Source organism: Budorcas taxicolor, chromosome 7 (genome assembly GCF_023091745.1).
Source record: "Budorcas taxicolor isolate Tak-1 chromosome 7, Takin1.1, whole genome shotgun sequence".
Taxonomy (NCBI): Eukaryota; Metazoa; Chordata; class Mammalia; order Artiodactyla; family Bovidae; genus Budorcas; species Budorcas taxicolor.
In genome coordinates this window covers 93,578,462-93,597,280 of record NC_068916.1, presented here as the reverse complement: position 1 = coordinate 93,597,280, position 18,819 = coordinate 93,578,462, and the positions used below count along the sequence as shown (strand labels likewise).

General features: G+C 35.0%; 1 protein-coding gene across 1 annotated transcript in view; it reads left to right on the top strand.

Annotated features, from left to right (window-relative positions):
* The window catches only part of MCTP1 (multiple C2 and transmembrane domain containing 1), a 557,082-nt gene that overhangs the window by 310,149 nt on the left and 228,114 nt on the right, over positions 1-18,819 (top strand). The window contains exons 5-6 of the mRNA XM_052642765.1: positions 4,568-4,673; positions 13,144-13,182. Coding sequence (XP_052498725.1) covers positions 4,568-4,673; positions 13,144-13,182 — 145 coding nt within the window. The remainder of the gene's footprint in view (positions 1-4,567; positions 4,674-13,143; positions 13,183-18,819) is intronic.

The window sequence follows — 18,819 nt, the reverse complement described above, 5'->3', positions numbered from 1 at the left end:
ACCTACTTTGTTTTCCAGAATGTGCCGAGAACCAGGAATCTAGACTGACACATTCTTTGCTCTCACATTGCTGGTGTGGTTGTAGTGAGGTGTGAAGAAGATTATACATGTTAATCATAATCATTAATTTAAAAATGAAGCTACCATTTGATATTGATTGGTATTGATTAATATACCACGTGTCCTAGCTCCATCGGTAAAACATCTGCCTGCAGTGCAGGAGACCTAGGTTTGATTCCTGGGTTGGGAAGATCCCCTGGAGAAGGAAATGGTAACCCACTCCAGTATCTTGCCTGGAGAATCCCATGGGCAGAGGACCCTGGTGGGCTACAGTCCATGGGGTCGCAAGACTCAGACACAATCTAGAGACTAAAACACCACCACAGAAGAAAAAGTAGATTTTCAAAGGTCTAAAGTAGTGTTGAAATGGGTTGCAAAGGAAGCTGTGAACTCATCTTTAGTGGTTTTAGAGATGTTTTAGATGATCGTATATATCATATAGGAGGAATAGTGGAAAGCAGGAAAGCAGAGCAGTGGGCCAGATCACTACTTTGTACTTTACATGTAAATGAAATAAATAGTAGAACCCTTATGTGTTACAGTCTGAGCATGATGGCAGCTAATTGGTCTTTCAATGTCATTTGTGCCTCACACTGAACAAAAGATCAGCCTTTTCCTTACTTCCTACATGTCCTTCATTCTACCCCAGAATCTAGCGCAGGCCATTACTCAATTTACTCAGAGTGGTGGCTGGCTCTCCGCCTCCCCATGCCTGTCCTTGGAGGTGTTGTATGTGGTCAATTATCATGAAACACCTCCAGCTAGAATGGGCTGTGCTACTCCTCTCCAAAAGCCACAGTTATTTTCTCCCTAGACCCTGAATAATGATCTGCAAATTACTAACATAAAGCAAAATCTTCTCTTTTTTGCTCTTAAATATAAATTATTGCTGAAAAATATTTTAACTAGAAATAAATGGGGATGGTTAAAAAAGAAATTCAAAGATTATACACAAGCATTTGATGTTTACTTTGCCACATTCATTATTTTATGCATTTAGTGGACTATTCCTTCCCCTCCCAACAAATTAAACATTACGTTACCACTTTAAAAACATCACATATTCATGTATGTCATTGCATTCTGTGTACATAAATCAGCAGCTTTTGGGTATAGGCAGATGGATAGCAATAGCAGCCAAATAAATACTTAGGCTGCTGTATAATGCATTAAGGTATTGTTTTTGAAAAGTGAAAGTGAACTCGCTCAGTTGCGTCCAACTCTTAGCGATCCCATGGATTGCAGCCTACCAGGCTCCTCCATCCATGGGACTTTCCAGGCAAGAGTACTGGAGTGGGGTGCCATTGTTTTTGAAGAAAACGATAATCATCATAAAGCAATTGCAAATATTCTTAAATCTTTATCATGTAATCATTATAGAAATGTAATTAAGATTTTGCGGTTAATTTTTTAATGTAATCATTATTATAGGAAAATGATCCAAATAAAATTGTAACCCCATGTAAAGACATGTGTGTATACATATGTGTATATAATATGTGTGTATGTACAAATATGTATTATACACATATATAATATAGTGATGAATGTGCATTTGTTAAAAGGATCAAGTTGTTACTCTCAAACCATGATTAGTTATAACTAAAATTAATGTTGGAACAATTTGCATCACAGCTCTTATAATTTATGTATATTAACTGTTTGCTTGGTTCCTTATGCTTCAGTTAAAACCTCTAACATCAAAAAACCATCCAAATTTCTCACAGCATCATTCCTTGAATCAGTGAATTAAGAATCATGTGAAAGAGTAGCCTAGGATTGTAAAATCTTAGCATTGGAAAGTAGCTGTGGTTCCCCCAAATTGCTTGGGCACATTTGTAAATATATAGATTTCCAGACTCCAGGCTGGATCTACAGAACCAGAGTCATCATGGGTAGAGTTCAGAATCATGCTCTTTTTAAAAGCTTCCTAGTTGATTCTGAAGTGCAGTCAGGATTGGAAGTTTTTGTTTGGACCGCCTTTCCCATCAAGCCCTTTCCCCAAGACTAGAATCTGGCTGTATCATTCACTAAAACTTAAGCTCCATGAAGACAAGTAGCTTATATTTGGTCTTAACCTCTGATATTTACCCAGAACCTAGTACAGTGTTCATTTCCTGTTTTGTGAGTTGAATGAATAAATGATTGAACAACCAAAGGAACATTCTTAATTTGCCAGCATTTCAAGATTCAAGTTTGATGCTAAATGTTCTATAGTCACTTAGGTTTATGGAGGACATGAACCCTTTTTTTCAGTATTAATTAAAATATGGAAACAAGATATTACCTATACATTGTCAGTTGAAGGTATGTTTTGCATTATTTTCCAAAAGTTATTATGGGTAATATCCAGTAATTCATAATCTCTTTCGCAGAGATACTTTTCTAATTCTGAAGCCTTCTGAGTATTGATCACCTCTTTTAAGTGTTGGTTTCCTTGAATTTCTGAACCTAAACAGTATTTAGGCATAGGTTTAAACAGCCAAAAATAGAAGCATTATTTTAGTTATTAGTAGCTCAGTCAGTAAACAATCTGCCTGCAGTGCAGGAGACCTGGGTTCAATCCCTGGGTCGGGAAGATCTCCTGGAGAAGGAAGTGGCCAATCCATTATTCTTGCCTGGAGAATCCCATGGACAGAGAAGCCTGGCGGGCTACAATCCATGGGGTCACAAGGGTCAGACACATCTTAGCGACTAAACCACCACTATTCATTGTTTTAAAGTATGTTTATAATGTATATCGGGCAAACTATATATTTTCCTCCTCTCCCACTCATCTGTTTACTTTAATTATACTCTACCTAGAAGGGTGGGGTGGGTGGGGGTAGGACGAAGGCTCAAAAGGGAGGGAATATACATATACTTAGAGCTGATTCACGTTGTTGTACGGCAGAAACCAACACAACGTGTAAAGCAGTTATCCTTCAATTAAAAATAAATTTTAAAAAATCATACTCCTGGTTTAAAAAAAAATTCTGAAGAACTAAAAGGAAGGTAGAGGTCAATAAATGACCCTCATTTAGTTGTTGGACTCAAATTTGTAGAAAATAGCTACTATTGCTTTCTGTGTGTTTAAGAGCTCATAGAGATGTACCTTACAGTTTTCTCAGTACTTCCTTCTTGTACTTTCTTGGCCTTTCCAATAACTCCATGACATTTTAGAACCCCATGAAGGACTGAAACTTAGGTGTGTGAATCCAGTTATCCATTTGGCCCATGATTTTATTGGATAACTTAATATGTTGATGGTATTTTAATACCAAAAACTATACCAGGAAATTAAAGGAAGGCAAAATTATTTTCTTCTTAAAAATAATAAATTGTTGATATAAGATATACTTTGGCTTATTCATTTAATGACTGTTTACAACCTTTTAAATATTATATATATATATTTTTTTAATTGAAGCATAGTTGACATACAATATAGGTTTCAGGTATACAACATTGTGGTTTGACATTTATAGGCATTACAAAATGATTCCAATAAACGTAGTAACCATCTTTCATCATACCAAGTGATTACAACATTGCTGAGTATATTTTCTATGCTGTACATTACATCCCCTGTATTTATTTAATGACTGGAAGTTTATGTATCTTAATCCCCTTGGTCTATTTGATCTGTTCCCCTGCTCCCTCGCTTCCGGCAACCATTTGTTCTGTGTATCTGTGACTCTTTCTGTTTTGTTTTGTTTGTTCATTTGTTTTGCTTTGTTTTAGATTCAGCATGTAACTGAAATCATGTAGTATTTGTCTTTGTGTGACTTATTTCACTTAGCTTAATGCCCTCCGAGTGCATCCATACTGTTGCAAATGGCAAGATTTTGTTATTGTTATGGCCAAGTAGCATTCCTTTGTGTGTGCATACCACATCTTATTCATCCATTCATCTGTTGGTGGAGACTTTGGTTGCTTCCATACCTTGGCTATTGTGAACAATGCTGCAATAAACATAGGGGTACCTGTATCTCTTCCAATTAGCATTTTTCTTTTCTTTGGATAGATACCCAGGCAGGAGTGGAACTGCTTGATCATCTGGTAGTTCTATTTATAATTATTTGTGGAATCTCCATACCATTTTCCATAGTGGCCTCACCAATTTAAATTTCCACTAACAGTGTACAAGTGTTTCTTTCCCTTGACAATCTCCCCAACAGTTATTTGTTGCTTCTTTGGTAATTGCCATTCTGACAGGTGTGAAGTGATATCTCATTGTATTTTGATTTGTATTTCCCTAATAATTAGTGATTTTTGAGCATTGTTTTATGTGTCTGTTGGCCATGTGCATGTCCCTTCTTGCAGACATGTCTATTTAGGTCCTCTGCCCATTTTTAAATCCAATTGCTTGGGGTTTTTTGATATTCAATTATATGAGTTCTTTACACATTTTGAGTATTAAACCCTTATTGGATGTTACCATTTGCAACTATCTTTTCTCATTCAGTAGATTGCCTTTTGCTGCTGGTTTCCTGCATGCTCAATATCTTAACATTTTATATCATAGGCCCACGGATGTGACCTTAACACTGAAAGATCCCCATTATCCTGACCATGATCTTGGAATCATTTTGCTCTCAGTCGTCCTTACCCCTAAAGAAGGAGAACACGTGGTAAGTTCCCGCAGAGTCTGGTTGTAGCTTCCTTGCTCCCACTTGTTTGAATGTTGTGAGCCTTCTCTGAACACAGAGATAATATTAAAGAGAAGCAGCGTAAGAAAGTCTGGCCTTTTCTTTGTTTCTATGGGTATCTTGTGTATCAGCAGTCTAGGTGTATCGTGTCTTTTGAATTCAAATTTCTTATTCTGTTCTCTAGGTCAGGACCTCTTACTGTAAATAAGAGACACATTTGCATCTTTTACCATAATTTTATTTTCCAACTTCAGACATGTTATATTGTAGCGAACAGTAGTATTCACTCAGGGATTATATTTACTGGTGAACTGAATATTTTGAATTCCACCTAGAGAAATCCAGACCCTACTGTTTTGATTGTACTGTCAAATGTACCATAACAAGGAAAATGAGGTGAAATTACAATAGAAATGCTGCTTTCTGGTATTTGTTTGATGAATGATAAGTGAGTACTTTTCATCTTCTTGGTGGGCTTCCAATATTGGCAGTACCAATTTTCTAGCCTTGGCTGTCTGTACTTCCTTGCACACCATGCTACTATGAGAAACTGACAAGAGATACAGAAACCCCAGCACTGTTGAAGTGACGGTAAAAAATATATATATAAGCAGGTTTGACCTGCATCGATATGCTTGCCAGTAAACTTTCTGCCGCAATTTACCAAAGATTATGTATTAGACTCAGGGTACTTTCATGTACTAAGAGCTATTCTCATTAATTCTGATTGTAACGCATTTTAAGAGTAGACATATTCAATAATTTTTAGGCAAATTAAAAAATTTTTTCAGCAATGTGTGTATTGCTGTCTTAAAATGTTGCATGATTAAAGTTGGTATATGTTTTCTGCTGGAAAGGTATTAATATTAGTGGCATTTTCCCCTAGATTGTAAGTAAATACAGTGAGTTACAGTTTCAGATGAGGAAGTGTTTTAAACTCATTGAGAAACTCACCTTTTGCAGTGTACTTTCCTCTATCCTTTCTAAAAATTAAACAATGAGCACACCTATTCATATATAATATTTGTTAAGTATGATTTAAGTCTTTATCCTTTATTCAGTGAAGAAGAAAATTTTCTTTTTGAACAATTGCTATCTAATAATAGCTACATTGAGAACTTAGCATGGTGAAAGAATGTATGTATCTTCATAGGCATAGTCTCGTGCGGGCAAATGAAAGGGTAGGTGACGTTTTTTCACAGCGAACATTTAGAAATAAAAGCTCATCATTTTGAAAGTCACCAATTCAGAATATAATATTTCACCCAGTATAAACCAAGGAGTTTATCTGGCTAGTCCATACACAGGAATAAAGTATAAGTATTAGTTTATTCCTTTATTCAAATTAACCTGGTATTCATCAGGAGCCTACTACGAGCTAAATCCTATGCTAGACCCTTGAGCCTCCCTGCTGGCTCAGTGATAAAGAATCTGCCTGCCAATGCAGGAGACACAGGTTTGATCCCTGGGTTGGAAAGATCTCCTGGAAAAGGAAATGGCAACCCCTTCCAGTGTTCTTGCCTGGGAAATCCCACGGACAGAGAAGCCTGGCAGACTACAGCCCGTGGGGTTGCTAAAGAGTCAGGCACAACTTAGCAACTAAAACAGCGACAACATGCTAGACCGTTAGGATTCAGTAGAACTGAAATGCAGTGGAGAGCTCAGAAATCAAATGATCCCAGAAGGAAATGTAAAATGACAGCTGTTTTAAGTGCCGTGAAAGAGAAGTGACGTGCTTCTGTAGAGAAAATAGAGGTGAATTTGTTCTAGTCATGGGAACAGCATTCTCTAAAGAAGTCAAATGAGACACGAGGTCTGAAGTGCAAATAGGAGTTGATAAAAGCAAAAAACAAGGAAACAAACAGAAACAGAGGAGGTATTTGAAGCAGAAGAAATAGCACAGGCTAAGGCTCTACAGCTAGGGAAACCAAGCTGCACTCCAAGAACTGAAAGAGTATTGGAGCTTAGAGAAGGGTGGAAGCAGACTGTGGGAGATCCTAGTGAATGATGACAGTGAAAGGGAGGCACCCAGACTGCGTTAGGACTGTTAGCCACGTTAAAATCCGTGATCTTTCCCCAAAGAGCAACGGGGAGCCATTGAGAAGTCTGTAAATGGGAAGTGGCATAATTGTATTTGCCTTTTGTTGTGTAGCTACACTGTAGAAAAGAGACGAAAGAGTAAGAATGGATGTTTGGAGACCAACTAGGAAGCTGTTTTAAAAATTCTGGTGGGAAATGATGGAGATTTGGATTAGAGTTGTCCTACATAGAGAAGGAAGGAAATGAAAAAGTTTATCTATCAGGTGAAATCAACAAAACTTGGTGACAGAATATTCTTGTTTGGTGATGCTTTGTTACTTCAATGAAAGACAACACTTCATAAATGAAAATACCCAAATGCCTGAGATCTTAGGTGTCCCCAGAACATCGAAACTTGCAGTATTACTGAGGATCCAAATATATACAACTGTTTTAGTTATTTGGGTGACTTCATGATGAAGGGTCTGCTGATTTTCTACATTAAAAGAATATTTAGTAAATACTCGAACATCAGACTAAGGGTTTAAGGGATCAAATTGGTATCAAGAGACTTTATGATGAAGCAGCTGAATTGTTCTAAATTACTCAGAAATATAGCACAGATGGAGTAGTTTCAGAAATTAGTTTTTCTTCAACAATTCTTGTAAAAATCCTTCCATCTCCATTGCTGCTCAAACATATTTAGGCACCATTTCTTTCTAATTAGGAAAAATCATTTTAGAATATGACAGTGCCTGGTTACTTATCATCAGTGGTTTATCAAACATGAATAGGAAAGGAAGCAGGTAGGGCATACAAAACTGTTAACATATCAGAAACCTGGTATTGTTAAGTATCTTTTCTTCATTTTCCTTTCTCCTTATTGTATCTGTCCAGCCACATTCACCCTTAACATGAAGAATTCTTCCTGAAATCTTCATGCCATTTTCTTGATTCAGATCTCTTTTGCTAACTTAGTTTTTTGGAAGAAATCTTTTCCCGCCAAGTATTTTTCATTTGTTGCCTTACTTTATACCTCCAAATAGCACTAGATTGTTTCTGCTGCAGCAACTGAAAACCAATGTCTTTTTTCCCTTCCCATTTTGGATGCTCTGTCCTCTGCACCAGAAAAGCAAGTGGCTTATCAGCACCCAGTGCCTCAGAAAAGACACAGACGGCCTCTGGCTGGTAAAGCCCCTCTTGACCTCAGCAATACCCGAGAAGCAGAGAGAAGGGAGACCTGGAGGACCTGGTCCTCCTTGTAGATGGACCGATAGCTGGGAGCTTGGAGTTGGTTATTGAGAAGCAGCTGGGTTAGGGGCAGGGGAGGAAGCATGAAAGGTCCCCTATAGGAAATTCTGTTAGGATCTCCAATATCCTGGCTAGTCTGATTCCTAGACTGGGCTTGCAGCTTCTGTGCATATGCTTTGCATGATGAAAATTTCTGTCAAAGACACATGAATTAGTACTTCCCCCCTTTTGTATATTTTAGTCTATATAGAGAAGTTCTAGAGCTGTTTATTAATTACTGTCTCTAAAATTGGTAAGCGACCCTAGTTGGGAGATTTTGAACCTCTGAATAAATGTCATTTGTAGGCATCTGTTGAATAAAACCACTTATTGGCCACCTATATACATGATGCTAACTCCTTCTTTATTCTTCTTTTAAGTGTTCAGTGACCCCTGGCTATTTCTCTAACACGGAAATGGAAACTCCTGAGGAAGGCTTTAATCGTCTCCAACAAGGGAACACACATTCCCTCACTTGTAACCTTTGTCCCAGCAAAATATAAACTCCTACACAGCTCACCTCCTCTCAAGTCCAAGCTTTCTCCAGCATGCCTTTTCCTACCTAAAATATACTTCTTCATACTGTACTTCACCTTGCCTCCATCCTATAGTCTGTCCCTCCTGGTTTAAGAAATAATAATTTATAAGTATTAACAGATATTTAAAATTACTGTTTCTGCTTACCTTTCTTACGATGAGTCCTCTTAGGACCTAGTCCAGCTCTCTGTACCTGGTTGATTTTCAGTAGGCTATAGATGAATCTCAAGGAGGATTTGATAGAATGCCTCAAAGGTTCAAGGGAAAGTATTTTAAGTTTCTTCCTTCAATATTCAAATCCCTGAGGTTGTCACAAACAATATTGGAAATAATGATTTAATGTTTCTTTGGAACTCTTAAATTTTATATTAATGATAATCTGATTAAAATCAATCTACACTGCTCGTCTCGAGATTTCTAATGATGACAGTGAATTAGAAGCACATCACTGTATTTTCTTCATTTGGTAACATGCCTAGCATTGGCTAAATATGTTTACCTGGAATACATTAGAAATTTCTTGGTTAAAAGCAACTCAATTATCCAGTGTACCTTCAAATTAAATATTTAATATGCCTGAAATATATATTGTATTGCTGCAATGAAAATGACATGCTGAACTTTCACAAATTACCTAACAATAGATCTTATTTAGAGAAATTCAAATGCACAATGCAGCAAACCAGAATCAGTTTACTAAATGCTTCATAATTCCATTTAATATTCAGAATGATGCATAGGGAAGGAATAGAGGATGATTTTGCATTGACCTTCTCACAGCAAAATTATGAGTTCTGTTCTCTTTGATTATTAGCTCAGAAATGATCTATTTTAAGCTTTTGGAACTCAAGCCTTAGTTCAAAAAGCACATGTTTATCCTTATGCCTGTGTTTATAAAACTTACCTAAATATTTTATATGGATTCACATGGAGAATGGATAGTATGAGTTTCAAGAGCCATTGACAAATAAATCCTAACCATCAGGAAATAGAACATTAATATTAAAATCCTATCAAAAGTGGGAAGAAATGAGTAACTGAAAACAGAGGACTTAGCATCACAAAGTGCTCAGAGTTCTAAATCAATTATCATGCCCGTGTTTAATACACTATTAATACTGACATTACGTTTCATGAATCACGTGGTTGCGATGATTTCTCCTTGTGTGAACAGGAGAAATTTCTTCTTGTGAGAACAGTTCTCCTTCTGGAACTCAGTAAAAATGAAGAACAAGTTGAAAACCTTATCAGCCTACTGTATTTACTAAAGCCTGTCAAACATGCAATATCTAATTATAGCTAATTAAGAAATAAACATGAGTCATAACAAAAGTATTTCATGGTTACTTATGTTAAAATCTTCTCCATTGAGTCATGATTCTTTTGTAAAAAATCCCAGTTGTGAACAGATACATATATGTATGTTTGTGTATATGTTCGTGTGTGTGTATATATATATATACACACACACATATATATATGTGTATGTGTGTGTGTGTGTGTGTGTGTTTTAATTGTCAGTGTTGTGTGTGTGAAAAACCAAAGTCTTCCTGGGGGCATGCTTATGACTTGCATGGCACAACTGTCATTCTGTTTTGAATGCAGGACATACATGTGTGTCCTGTATATGGTATTTTGGTCTGATTGTGTGTTTGAGTTCTTTCTGGCTCTTTTTCTAGCAGAGTTCAATCCACAACTTTCTTCATTGGCGAATTTGTGGAATAAAAGTGAGTTAATTTGTGTTACACACTCTTAGATAACATAGACCTACAGATTGGCTAAAGCTAAAAAGTAGAAAATTTTAAGAAACATATGAATTAACCTTAGTTGATCTTTAGTGAATTTATTTTTCTTGGTAGTTTATTTTTGAAAATTTTCTGAATTATTTCATAACCTACCATTTGGGGAAAATCCGTCTATAAACATACAATACATGTGTTTTATAATATGTAGGTAACATAATATCTAGCCATTTCATGATTTTTTTATATCTATAATAGCCATGTAATTGCCTTAAAAAAATCACTGCAACAAAAGATAAAAACAAAAAATGGGTTGAGAATGGGAAACTTCTGAAAACACAAAAGATTCTGCAACTCTCAGAGTCATATTTTAATGTACTTACACCTTTTATTGGGCTTCAAAGAGGTTGAGTTGCTAATAAAGAGTTTGAATTGTACTATAATATTAGATAATGGCACTTTCAAAAACAAATTCATATGTTTCTCAGCTGAAGTTAAGATCAAAGAGCAAAAACTAAATTTTATTTTTCTAGAATTTGCTTCATCTCCTATCTTTAACATTCCCCAATCTTTCTTCTCTAACATGTCTCACAGTTAGCGAAGGTAACAATGTTAATATTGATAGTATGTCTGTTAAATTCACTTTTTTAAAAACGTTTCTGCTGTTTTCAGTTTTATTGAATCTACCTTCACCCAACCATCTAAAAAATAAAAAAGAATTGGGACTGAGATACTTAAACCCATTGGTTAGCTGGTTGGATTGGCTCAAGAAGCAGAAATTTTCTTATAAAATCCAGGGCCATTTTGAGAGTCATTAGATTTATAATTGAACTCTAGAGATTGAATCAGAAAATAAGGAATTAGTCCCTGTAACTGCCCAATCTTTCTATTTACACTTGGGGAAATTAATCGCCTTTTGTTTGTATCAGTATCCCAATCTGAAAAATAATACCATGCAGCTTATTGGTAAAACTGACTTTGTAAAATACCAAACCTGTAGTTAGCTTTACATATAAAAGGTTAATTGCACACAGTGCTTATGAGTCAGGGCATGTAGCCTTGCCAGGAGTAGTGAATCTGTGTAACACTGAGTGTTGCCCTGAGGTTCAACTCTTCTCGTGTTCTTAGCCATTTTTTCATAGGACAGCATTTCTTACAAAATGGAACTTTGTAAGATTCTTAGAGACTAGTTGATGATGACAAATGGCCACGAGGTAAGAAATTTTAGTTTTTTATTTACTTATGTTAATTATTCTCACCTGATTTGACTCAAGAACTTGTCCCTAGGAATTACCATTCTTTGTTCATTGAAACTCTTTCTGAGAAAGTTGAACATGTATAGTATGACTCCTAACTGAGACAGTTTTGATAAACTTGGCATTCCACGAAAGTATTTCACGTTCAATTGACTTTAATGGTGAGGAGAATGTGGTGGTGGTGGTGGTGGTGATGATCGTGGTGCTGATGACCCAGACAATAACTCATTTGTCATCAGCAACAAACATCTATTAAACATCCATCTCCACAACCCAATGGTGGAGTTTGTTGCTTCAGAATAATTTGGACATTAGTAATTAGAACAAATATAATACTTTGCAGTTCATTACTCCATTTGAAAAAAATAGGGAACTATTGTAAACTTGGGAAATTTATTTGTCTTCCATATTTTGGTTAATATTTAACTCAGAGTGTATATAGAGAGAATATAATCCATAAACCACTGTCTACGTGAAAGAGGAATATATCCTTATCTTTGACAATTTTATGATTTTTCTCATTTCCTATGCTAGAACTTCTACAGAATTCCTTTGTCTTGGTTTAAGCCAAAGGTTGCCTTCTAAATGACTTAATCTTATATTAAAATCTTTCCCTTTTTGTATTTTTGTAATTTAAATCTTTCCCTTTTTGTATTTTTGTAACTTGTGAGTAGTTTCTGAAATGGTCTTGCTTTACAGTGAATTTTGCTGAAGGAGATAGAGTTCTTAAAAGACACCAGTGCTCTTCCTTGATATACAAATACAGCTAACATTTCTATTAACTGTATTCTTTGCTCCAAATATTCCCTAGTCCCTACTGCATCTGCCTTAAAGGTAATGATAAAGCCAAGGGTAAGGAGGTTATCCAGAAGTTAATACCTCAATGTTCATCGAGAATTTTTCTTTTTAAATGGAGAGGAAATTAAAAGTCATTGTATTTTTATGAGTTACTTTATGCGAGAGACCAATGATCTTGGGCACTCATCACGAATTTCCATGAAACTTAATGAAAACTTGAAGTCATAACACCTCTTACTATGACATGAAAAAACGTTAAAGGATCTGAAGTGGCTAAACATTTAGCAGGAAGATCCACTAATAACCATCACAATACGCAGCACTCTTTCTCAGTTGAAAGCATTTGAAAACCCTGATGTAATTACAGACTAACTGGAAGCAGACACAAATCTAAGACGCCATCACTGCACCAGACTTTGAATGTGTTTAAAGAGGAAAATTATTATATACCCAGTAAAGTCATGATACATCCTCAGCCTCCACTACCAAAAGGAACAATTGCTAACTGGGAGATACAGTGCATTTTTTTCCTGTCAATAAGATATTTCAAATTTTCCATTCTACTTAAAATATACTGTCCCATTCCTTTGTACAAAAGGATAAAGCAAATGAACTCTTACCAGAAAGACTGCTTGAATGTTAAAGGTGCTTCTTCTAGCTGTGTGTACCAGAAAAAACAATTTTTGTCTTGTGTAATTGTTGCTGGAAACCATTTGCTGTTTAAATGTTAAGCTCCCTCCAAAAAACAATTGGCTGCCCTGACCTGTGCTTGAGTGATAAGATAATGAAAATGCTTTATTTCATTTACAGACAATGCTAATGAGGAAGAGTTGGAAAAGATCAAGTAAGGTAATGCTTAGCATGTGATCTTTCAGCTTTTCTCATTGAGAAGAACTATCAGCTGCTTTCCCAGGCTCTCTCATACCTCTTCAAACTACACCTCAGAATTTCATCACCCTTCACTTTTTTCTTTTTTTCCCCATGAACTTTAAGCCAATCATGTGATGCTTTTTCAGCAAATAGAAATCACTCTGATCAATCACATCCAAACCATCCTCTTGCTAATCTTGGGTCACTTTTGAGCATCATTCTCAGCATCTGGTTTCTGTTCTGGGCACCACAGGGTCTAGAAAATGCCTTTGCTCCAGATCAGGTTTAAAATAATGGTGCTAGGGTAGGGACCACTCCAGAGAGGAGGAATATCCATGATATCTACTGGTTTCTTTCACTGAAAACCAAGTCTGAGGTTTTCTAAACTCAAAAATCCCTTTATTGCTTCATCTTTGAAGTGCATAATGAGAACAGTTTTCTGTCATTGCTTCTCCTCTCACTTCAAGAAATAAATGGCATGTGGGAGCGAGAGGAGTTTATAGTTCTTATAAGTTACCAAGCCCTGGCTCTTCCTATAACTTGTAAAATATAAAAGATCTATTCTAAGCTTCTAATTTGTTCAGTGGTGGTACCACTTTTGTACACAAATAAATAGCAAGATGAAACCAACTTTTGTATGACTACTCCTTGGAATAAATCCAAAGAATTTTATTTGTAAAGATCATTTTTGCTCAAATTTCTATTTTACAAAATCGGTACTCCTTTTGAATAGTGACTAATTTTTTTAGACCCTGGAACATAACGATCTTTTTTCTTCCATTCTGATTGAATCATGCTATTATTTAAATTTTCCTTTAATTTTGTCACTTTCATTATTGTGAATTAAGAAAATACTTATAGCAACATGATTATTTATGGTAATGTCATAATTTGCTTTAACCAGAATTTCTTACTGTGAAAACTTTCTTCCCGGTTATTGTAGAATTAGCAGCCAAAAGATAATTTGGATCATAAAAAGGTCAGGTCCACGTTAAAAATCACCTTTATCATTTTAATAAAACTAAAAACATTTATTAAGGAAACTTGCTGAATATTTCTCACCTAGTGTTCACTAGGTTTTCTCCTGGCCAAAATAAAATTTCAAAAATCTTAAGGAAATCTTTGCACTGTTCATATTTGTATTACACTTTTTTCTTTGTAATTATACTTCAAAATTAGTATTATATTAAAGATATATATGTTTTAAAATTCATGTAACTTGACTTTCTTCATTCTGTGTCTACATTATACTGTATCTGTGTAAAAACATTGTAATCCATTAATACATAGCAATATCTCTCTTCCAGTTGTAGTTAAGATATAATGCTAGAGCAAGATATTATATAGTTTTGAGTATTAACTAGAAGGAATAATCTATTTCATTGTAATATAAAAGAACAAAGATTCTTCTTTAAATAGTTTGTTTAATTAATATTTAAATTTAGTTTTAAGGATAAATTAAGCCAACATAAATACATTATTTTGATCCACAAAAAATAATAAACATCTATTCTTTACTATTTTCGTATCTAAATTTCTTAGAGTTTTTAAGCATTAACAATCCAATTGTACATTCAAACTGGTATATTTTCTAGCTTGACACTGATGATACAGAACTCCCTGTATCTAACTGCACTCATTGGGGTACTTGGTAGATTATTTTTAGTGTATATAATAATATAGCTTTGGGGTTTTTAGCCTGAGGGATTTTCAGTTTTATAAAATTTAATGGGGACAGTGAATGCTGAGTAGAAGAAAATCATTTGGTATTTTTTCCTATGAGAACATACTGAATACCTGATAATTCATTCAAATTGTCACTGTCCCTTAAAATATGTGCCATAGTCATCTTAGTGTTACAAGAGCAGAGTGTTAAATTGAAAATCCAGGAAAAGTGTGAAATTTCAGTTACCACCTCCTCCGCTCTCCTTAACACACGAGGTGACTGCTTCCCCCAGTTCTTTCCTCCGGGCATGGAAGGAGCAAGGATGATGTTCAAGTAAAGTCCTTCCTGAGAAACGAGGGGACAAATGACTGTACTGTGTTGTTGTTATGTGTGTTACCGTGTTGTGGAAATGCATCCCTTTTCTAAGGATTTCAGTGTTTTCCCTGTAAAGATTCCTGTGTAAGTAAAGATTTTTCCTCCTTAATTTTTGGAAAGAGGATGTAATTTATTTGGATGACTCTTGAATACAGGTATTTTTACATGTGATATAACTGTACTCAAATTCAAAGGGGAATTTTTCATATAAACAGGTCATTTTCTTCTTTGGAATCTTGGTTTATGGGACTGAGGTCTGTTTTTATAGACAGGGTTCAGTCTGTTTTTAAGCCCCCTTGGTGAAGATAAGATCGGAGAATTATACACTTTGTGGCGAAGACTTACATATAGTCAGATAATGTTGTTAGATATTTTCTCCAATATGGAGTTCTCCTTTGCTTATTTTCTTTTTATTTTCAGAAATGATATAACCATGGAAGCGAGGTGAGGAAGAGCTAAAATGACATTGTTATTTTTTTAATATGCACATCTCCTCAGTGTATACGTTCATCAGCTCAGGGAATTTCTCATTACTTAAATATCTGCTCATTTTCATTGTCTTGCCAATGGCAGATTCTTTCAATAGACATCTCATTATTTGTGAAACTCACGCAATGTGGGGCTGTATTTACTAATGAAAGCAAGAGAGGTAAAGAGCCGACTTGAGGACAGAGAATTTGTAATTATAGTTCAGGACAGACTTAGATATTATTTGGAATATATGTATTACCATCTAATAACGAGTAGGGAAAAACTATGCCTAAACTTACCTCCGGAAAGGAAGAGTGGTAAAATATGTGTTATATTTGAACTGTATATTAACCATTAAACAATTATGAATTCCATAGTATTTCCTTTTCTGAGGATAGTAGTATCCTGTAATACACTCCTGGTTTTTCCACAAGGCATACTTTCCACTGTGCACATTTCTAATTCTGCCCACACTAAGCTTTTGTAGGAAAATATTATTTTAAGAAGAAAGGGATCGATAACTCCCTAAACTTGGGCAACTGGATAATTATCCTGGCCAAAGTTTTCTATGTAGGTGACAAGATGCGTTTTGGCAGAGAAATAGTGATGCTTTGAGTTATTGTAATGTTTTATTCTTTAGAAGAAGCTTATCATTGATAATTTATTCTAAGGCTAAATTATTCAACAAGAAAGCTTCATGAGCACAGAAGAGAAGGTGTATATGAATTTTGTGAATTCATTTTGTGGGGTCAAACAAAAAAATAGAAAATCAATAATGAAATAATTGTCTCCATCAAATGGCAAGCAGAAATGATTTTATAGTACATTGTGTGTCTGTGTGTGTTTTAACATAGAAGAATACGTTTATCAGTGAGAGTAATAATGAACTTATATGCTTTCAATAAATCACTTTAATTCTAGGAGAAATAACCATTGTGATATAAAGATACACACATTGCAAATTCTGTTCTCAACAATAACAGTTTAAAATTGTTTTAAGAAGAGTTCATCCTTTGAATAATATGACTATGTGATGATGTCTCATTAGCATATCTTGTTACTTGATAGCTTATTTTTTAGTAATATCTTTTTTATAAAGATTTTATTTTAATCACTTAGCATAATTTTAATGAACTATAAAACACTTTATTCACTGGTTGAATGAGGCAATTTATAATAAGACTTTTGGCAAGGATATTGTTAATTTAAACTAGAGAACACTTTCAACTCTGTAAGTCTGCAGGGCGTAGTTAAACCTGACACCTTGGATGACACATTAAAAATGCATCAGTGAAAACCTCTAAGTGCTTTAATTTAAAAAATGGTAGAGAAACAGATTAACACATTTTTAAGTATCTCACACAGTCAGTCAGACATGGTAGGGAAAAAAAGTCATTATTTAACAATTACCATGTCCTTTTTATAAAGACCTCATATCTGGATAATAAATAGAGGGTGATCTTTTAAAAGTTGCAAAAATGAAAACTTTAATGATTTTTCACTTTCTCAACTGTGAATGACCAAAATGGCTTTTCTTTGGTGTCTCATTTCTAATGATTATGTATATGTCTTTGAAAAAATGAAATGCTGACATGTTTTTGAAGGAAATATAAAATTCTTTTAAAAATTCTTACTCTTCTACTATCTCTACTCCCAAATTTTTCTTATGTGGAATTTCTATTTCAACCTCATAATTAAGACTTCTAAGAGTCTGCAATTCAACAATAAACAAAAGGCAAATTGCATGAACATTTGTATTATAAAAGACTATATTTTTATCTGAATTAATTATACTCCTAAAATTCATAATAAGTTTATTTAAAATAGAGATATCATAATGCCAGTAAATATTAGGTTATTGCCTCAAAATACATGGAGCTGCAATTAAATTTTATATTGAGATGATTTTTTTTTCTTGCTATTTCTGGCAATGTTTTCCCAGAGGTATAAAATATCATACATTTTTATGTATTGTAATTCATAACTACAGGGATTTGCTGTAACAAGAGCATTACATTTATTTGACCCCTCATGTTGAATTTTTTAAATGTTGGGAGTCCTTTGGGGAGAATCTGGATGAGCTGGCACAAAGTGAAATGCCAAAATGTAATCTTAAGGAGAAAGTGGATTCCATGACGCCTGTGTGCTCGCTCTAAGATGTTTGATTGTGGGATCATAGATTGGCTTTCACATTGCTAATGTGTGCTACCGAATGAGCTTTCTGGACCCTTTCTGGACTGATCAAAAAGAGGGAACTGACATAGCTTGACTCCAGGATGATGAAGTTTCATTCACAGATTACATGGCCTTTTAACTCAAAGATTCATGTGTGAACATATAATGTATATCATCTAACATGTATATGTTAGATACAGATAGATGTGTGTGTGTGTGTGTGTGTATGTAGAGTGTGACTGGGAGGAGATTTGTTGCATTTAAAGCCCCCAAAATGTCTACAATGAAATTAAATCATAATTTTTTAAGGACTGGTTGACAAGCCCTGGCTGACAATGCATGTATTTATATAGATATGTATATGTTGTATACATATATATATATATATATATATATATAGACACACACAAACACATGTACGAGAAAGACTCCAGGTAAAATTTCTAAAAAGAATAAAAGACAAAGCAGTACCAAGCTTCCGCTATGGAACAGGTCCCCTGGGGAGCTGACATTGCCTCTTTCCCTTCAACAATATTTAAAAGGACGATGGGCATTACAGAGGGATTATATTTATGTTCAATGAGTAGAAATGATATGAACATCTATTTGAAGAACCAAGAAAAGAGTGTTTCAGTGTGCGCTCTGCTTACTTCACATTCCTGCACTCACTGACATGTCGACGGGCTGAGTCAACTTGATGGAGGCATCTGAGAATCAGAGCTTTGGTAGCTAGGTTGCAGTGTGACTAGGAAAGTCTATGAAAATTATTTACTTAGGCACTTACTCGTTTCTCACCTCTTAAATGCCCGAGAAGTGGGCAAGGAGGTAAGAGGAAATTATGCACCTATAAAAACATGCTGTGTAATAACAATGCTACCTGACTTGACTGTTACATCGGAATCTCATACTTCAAAACTTCCAATCTACTG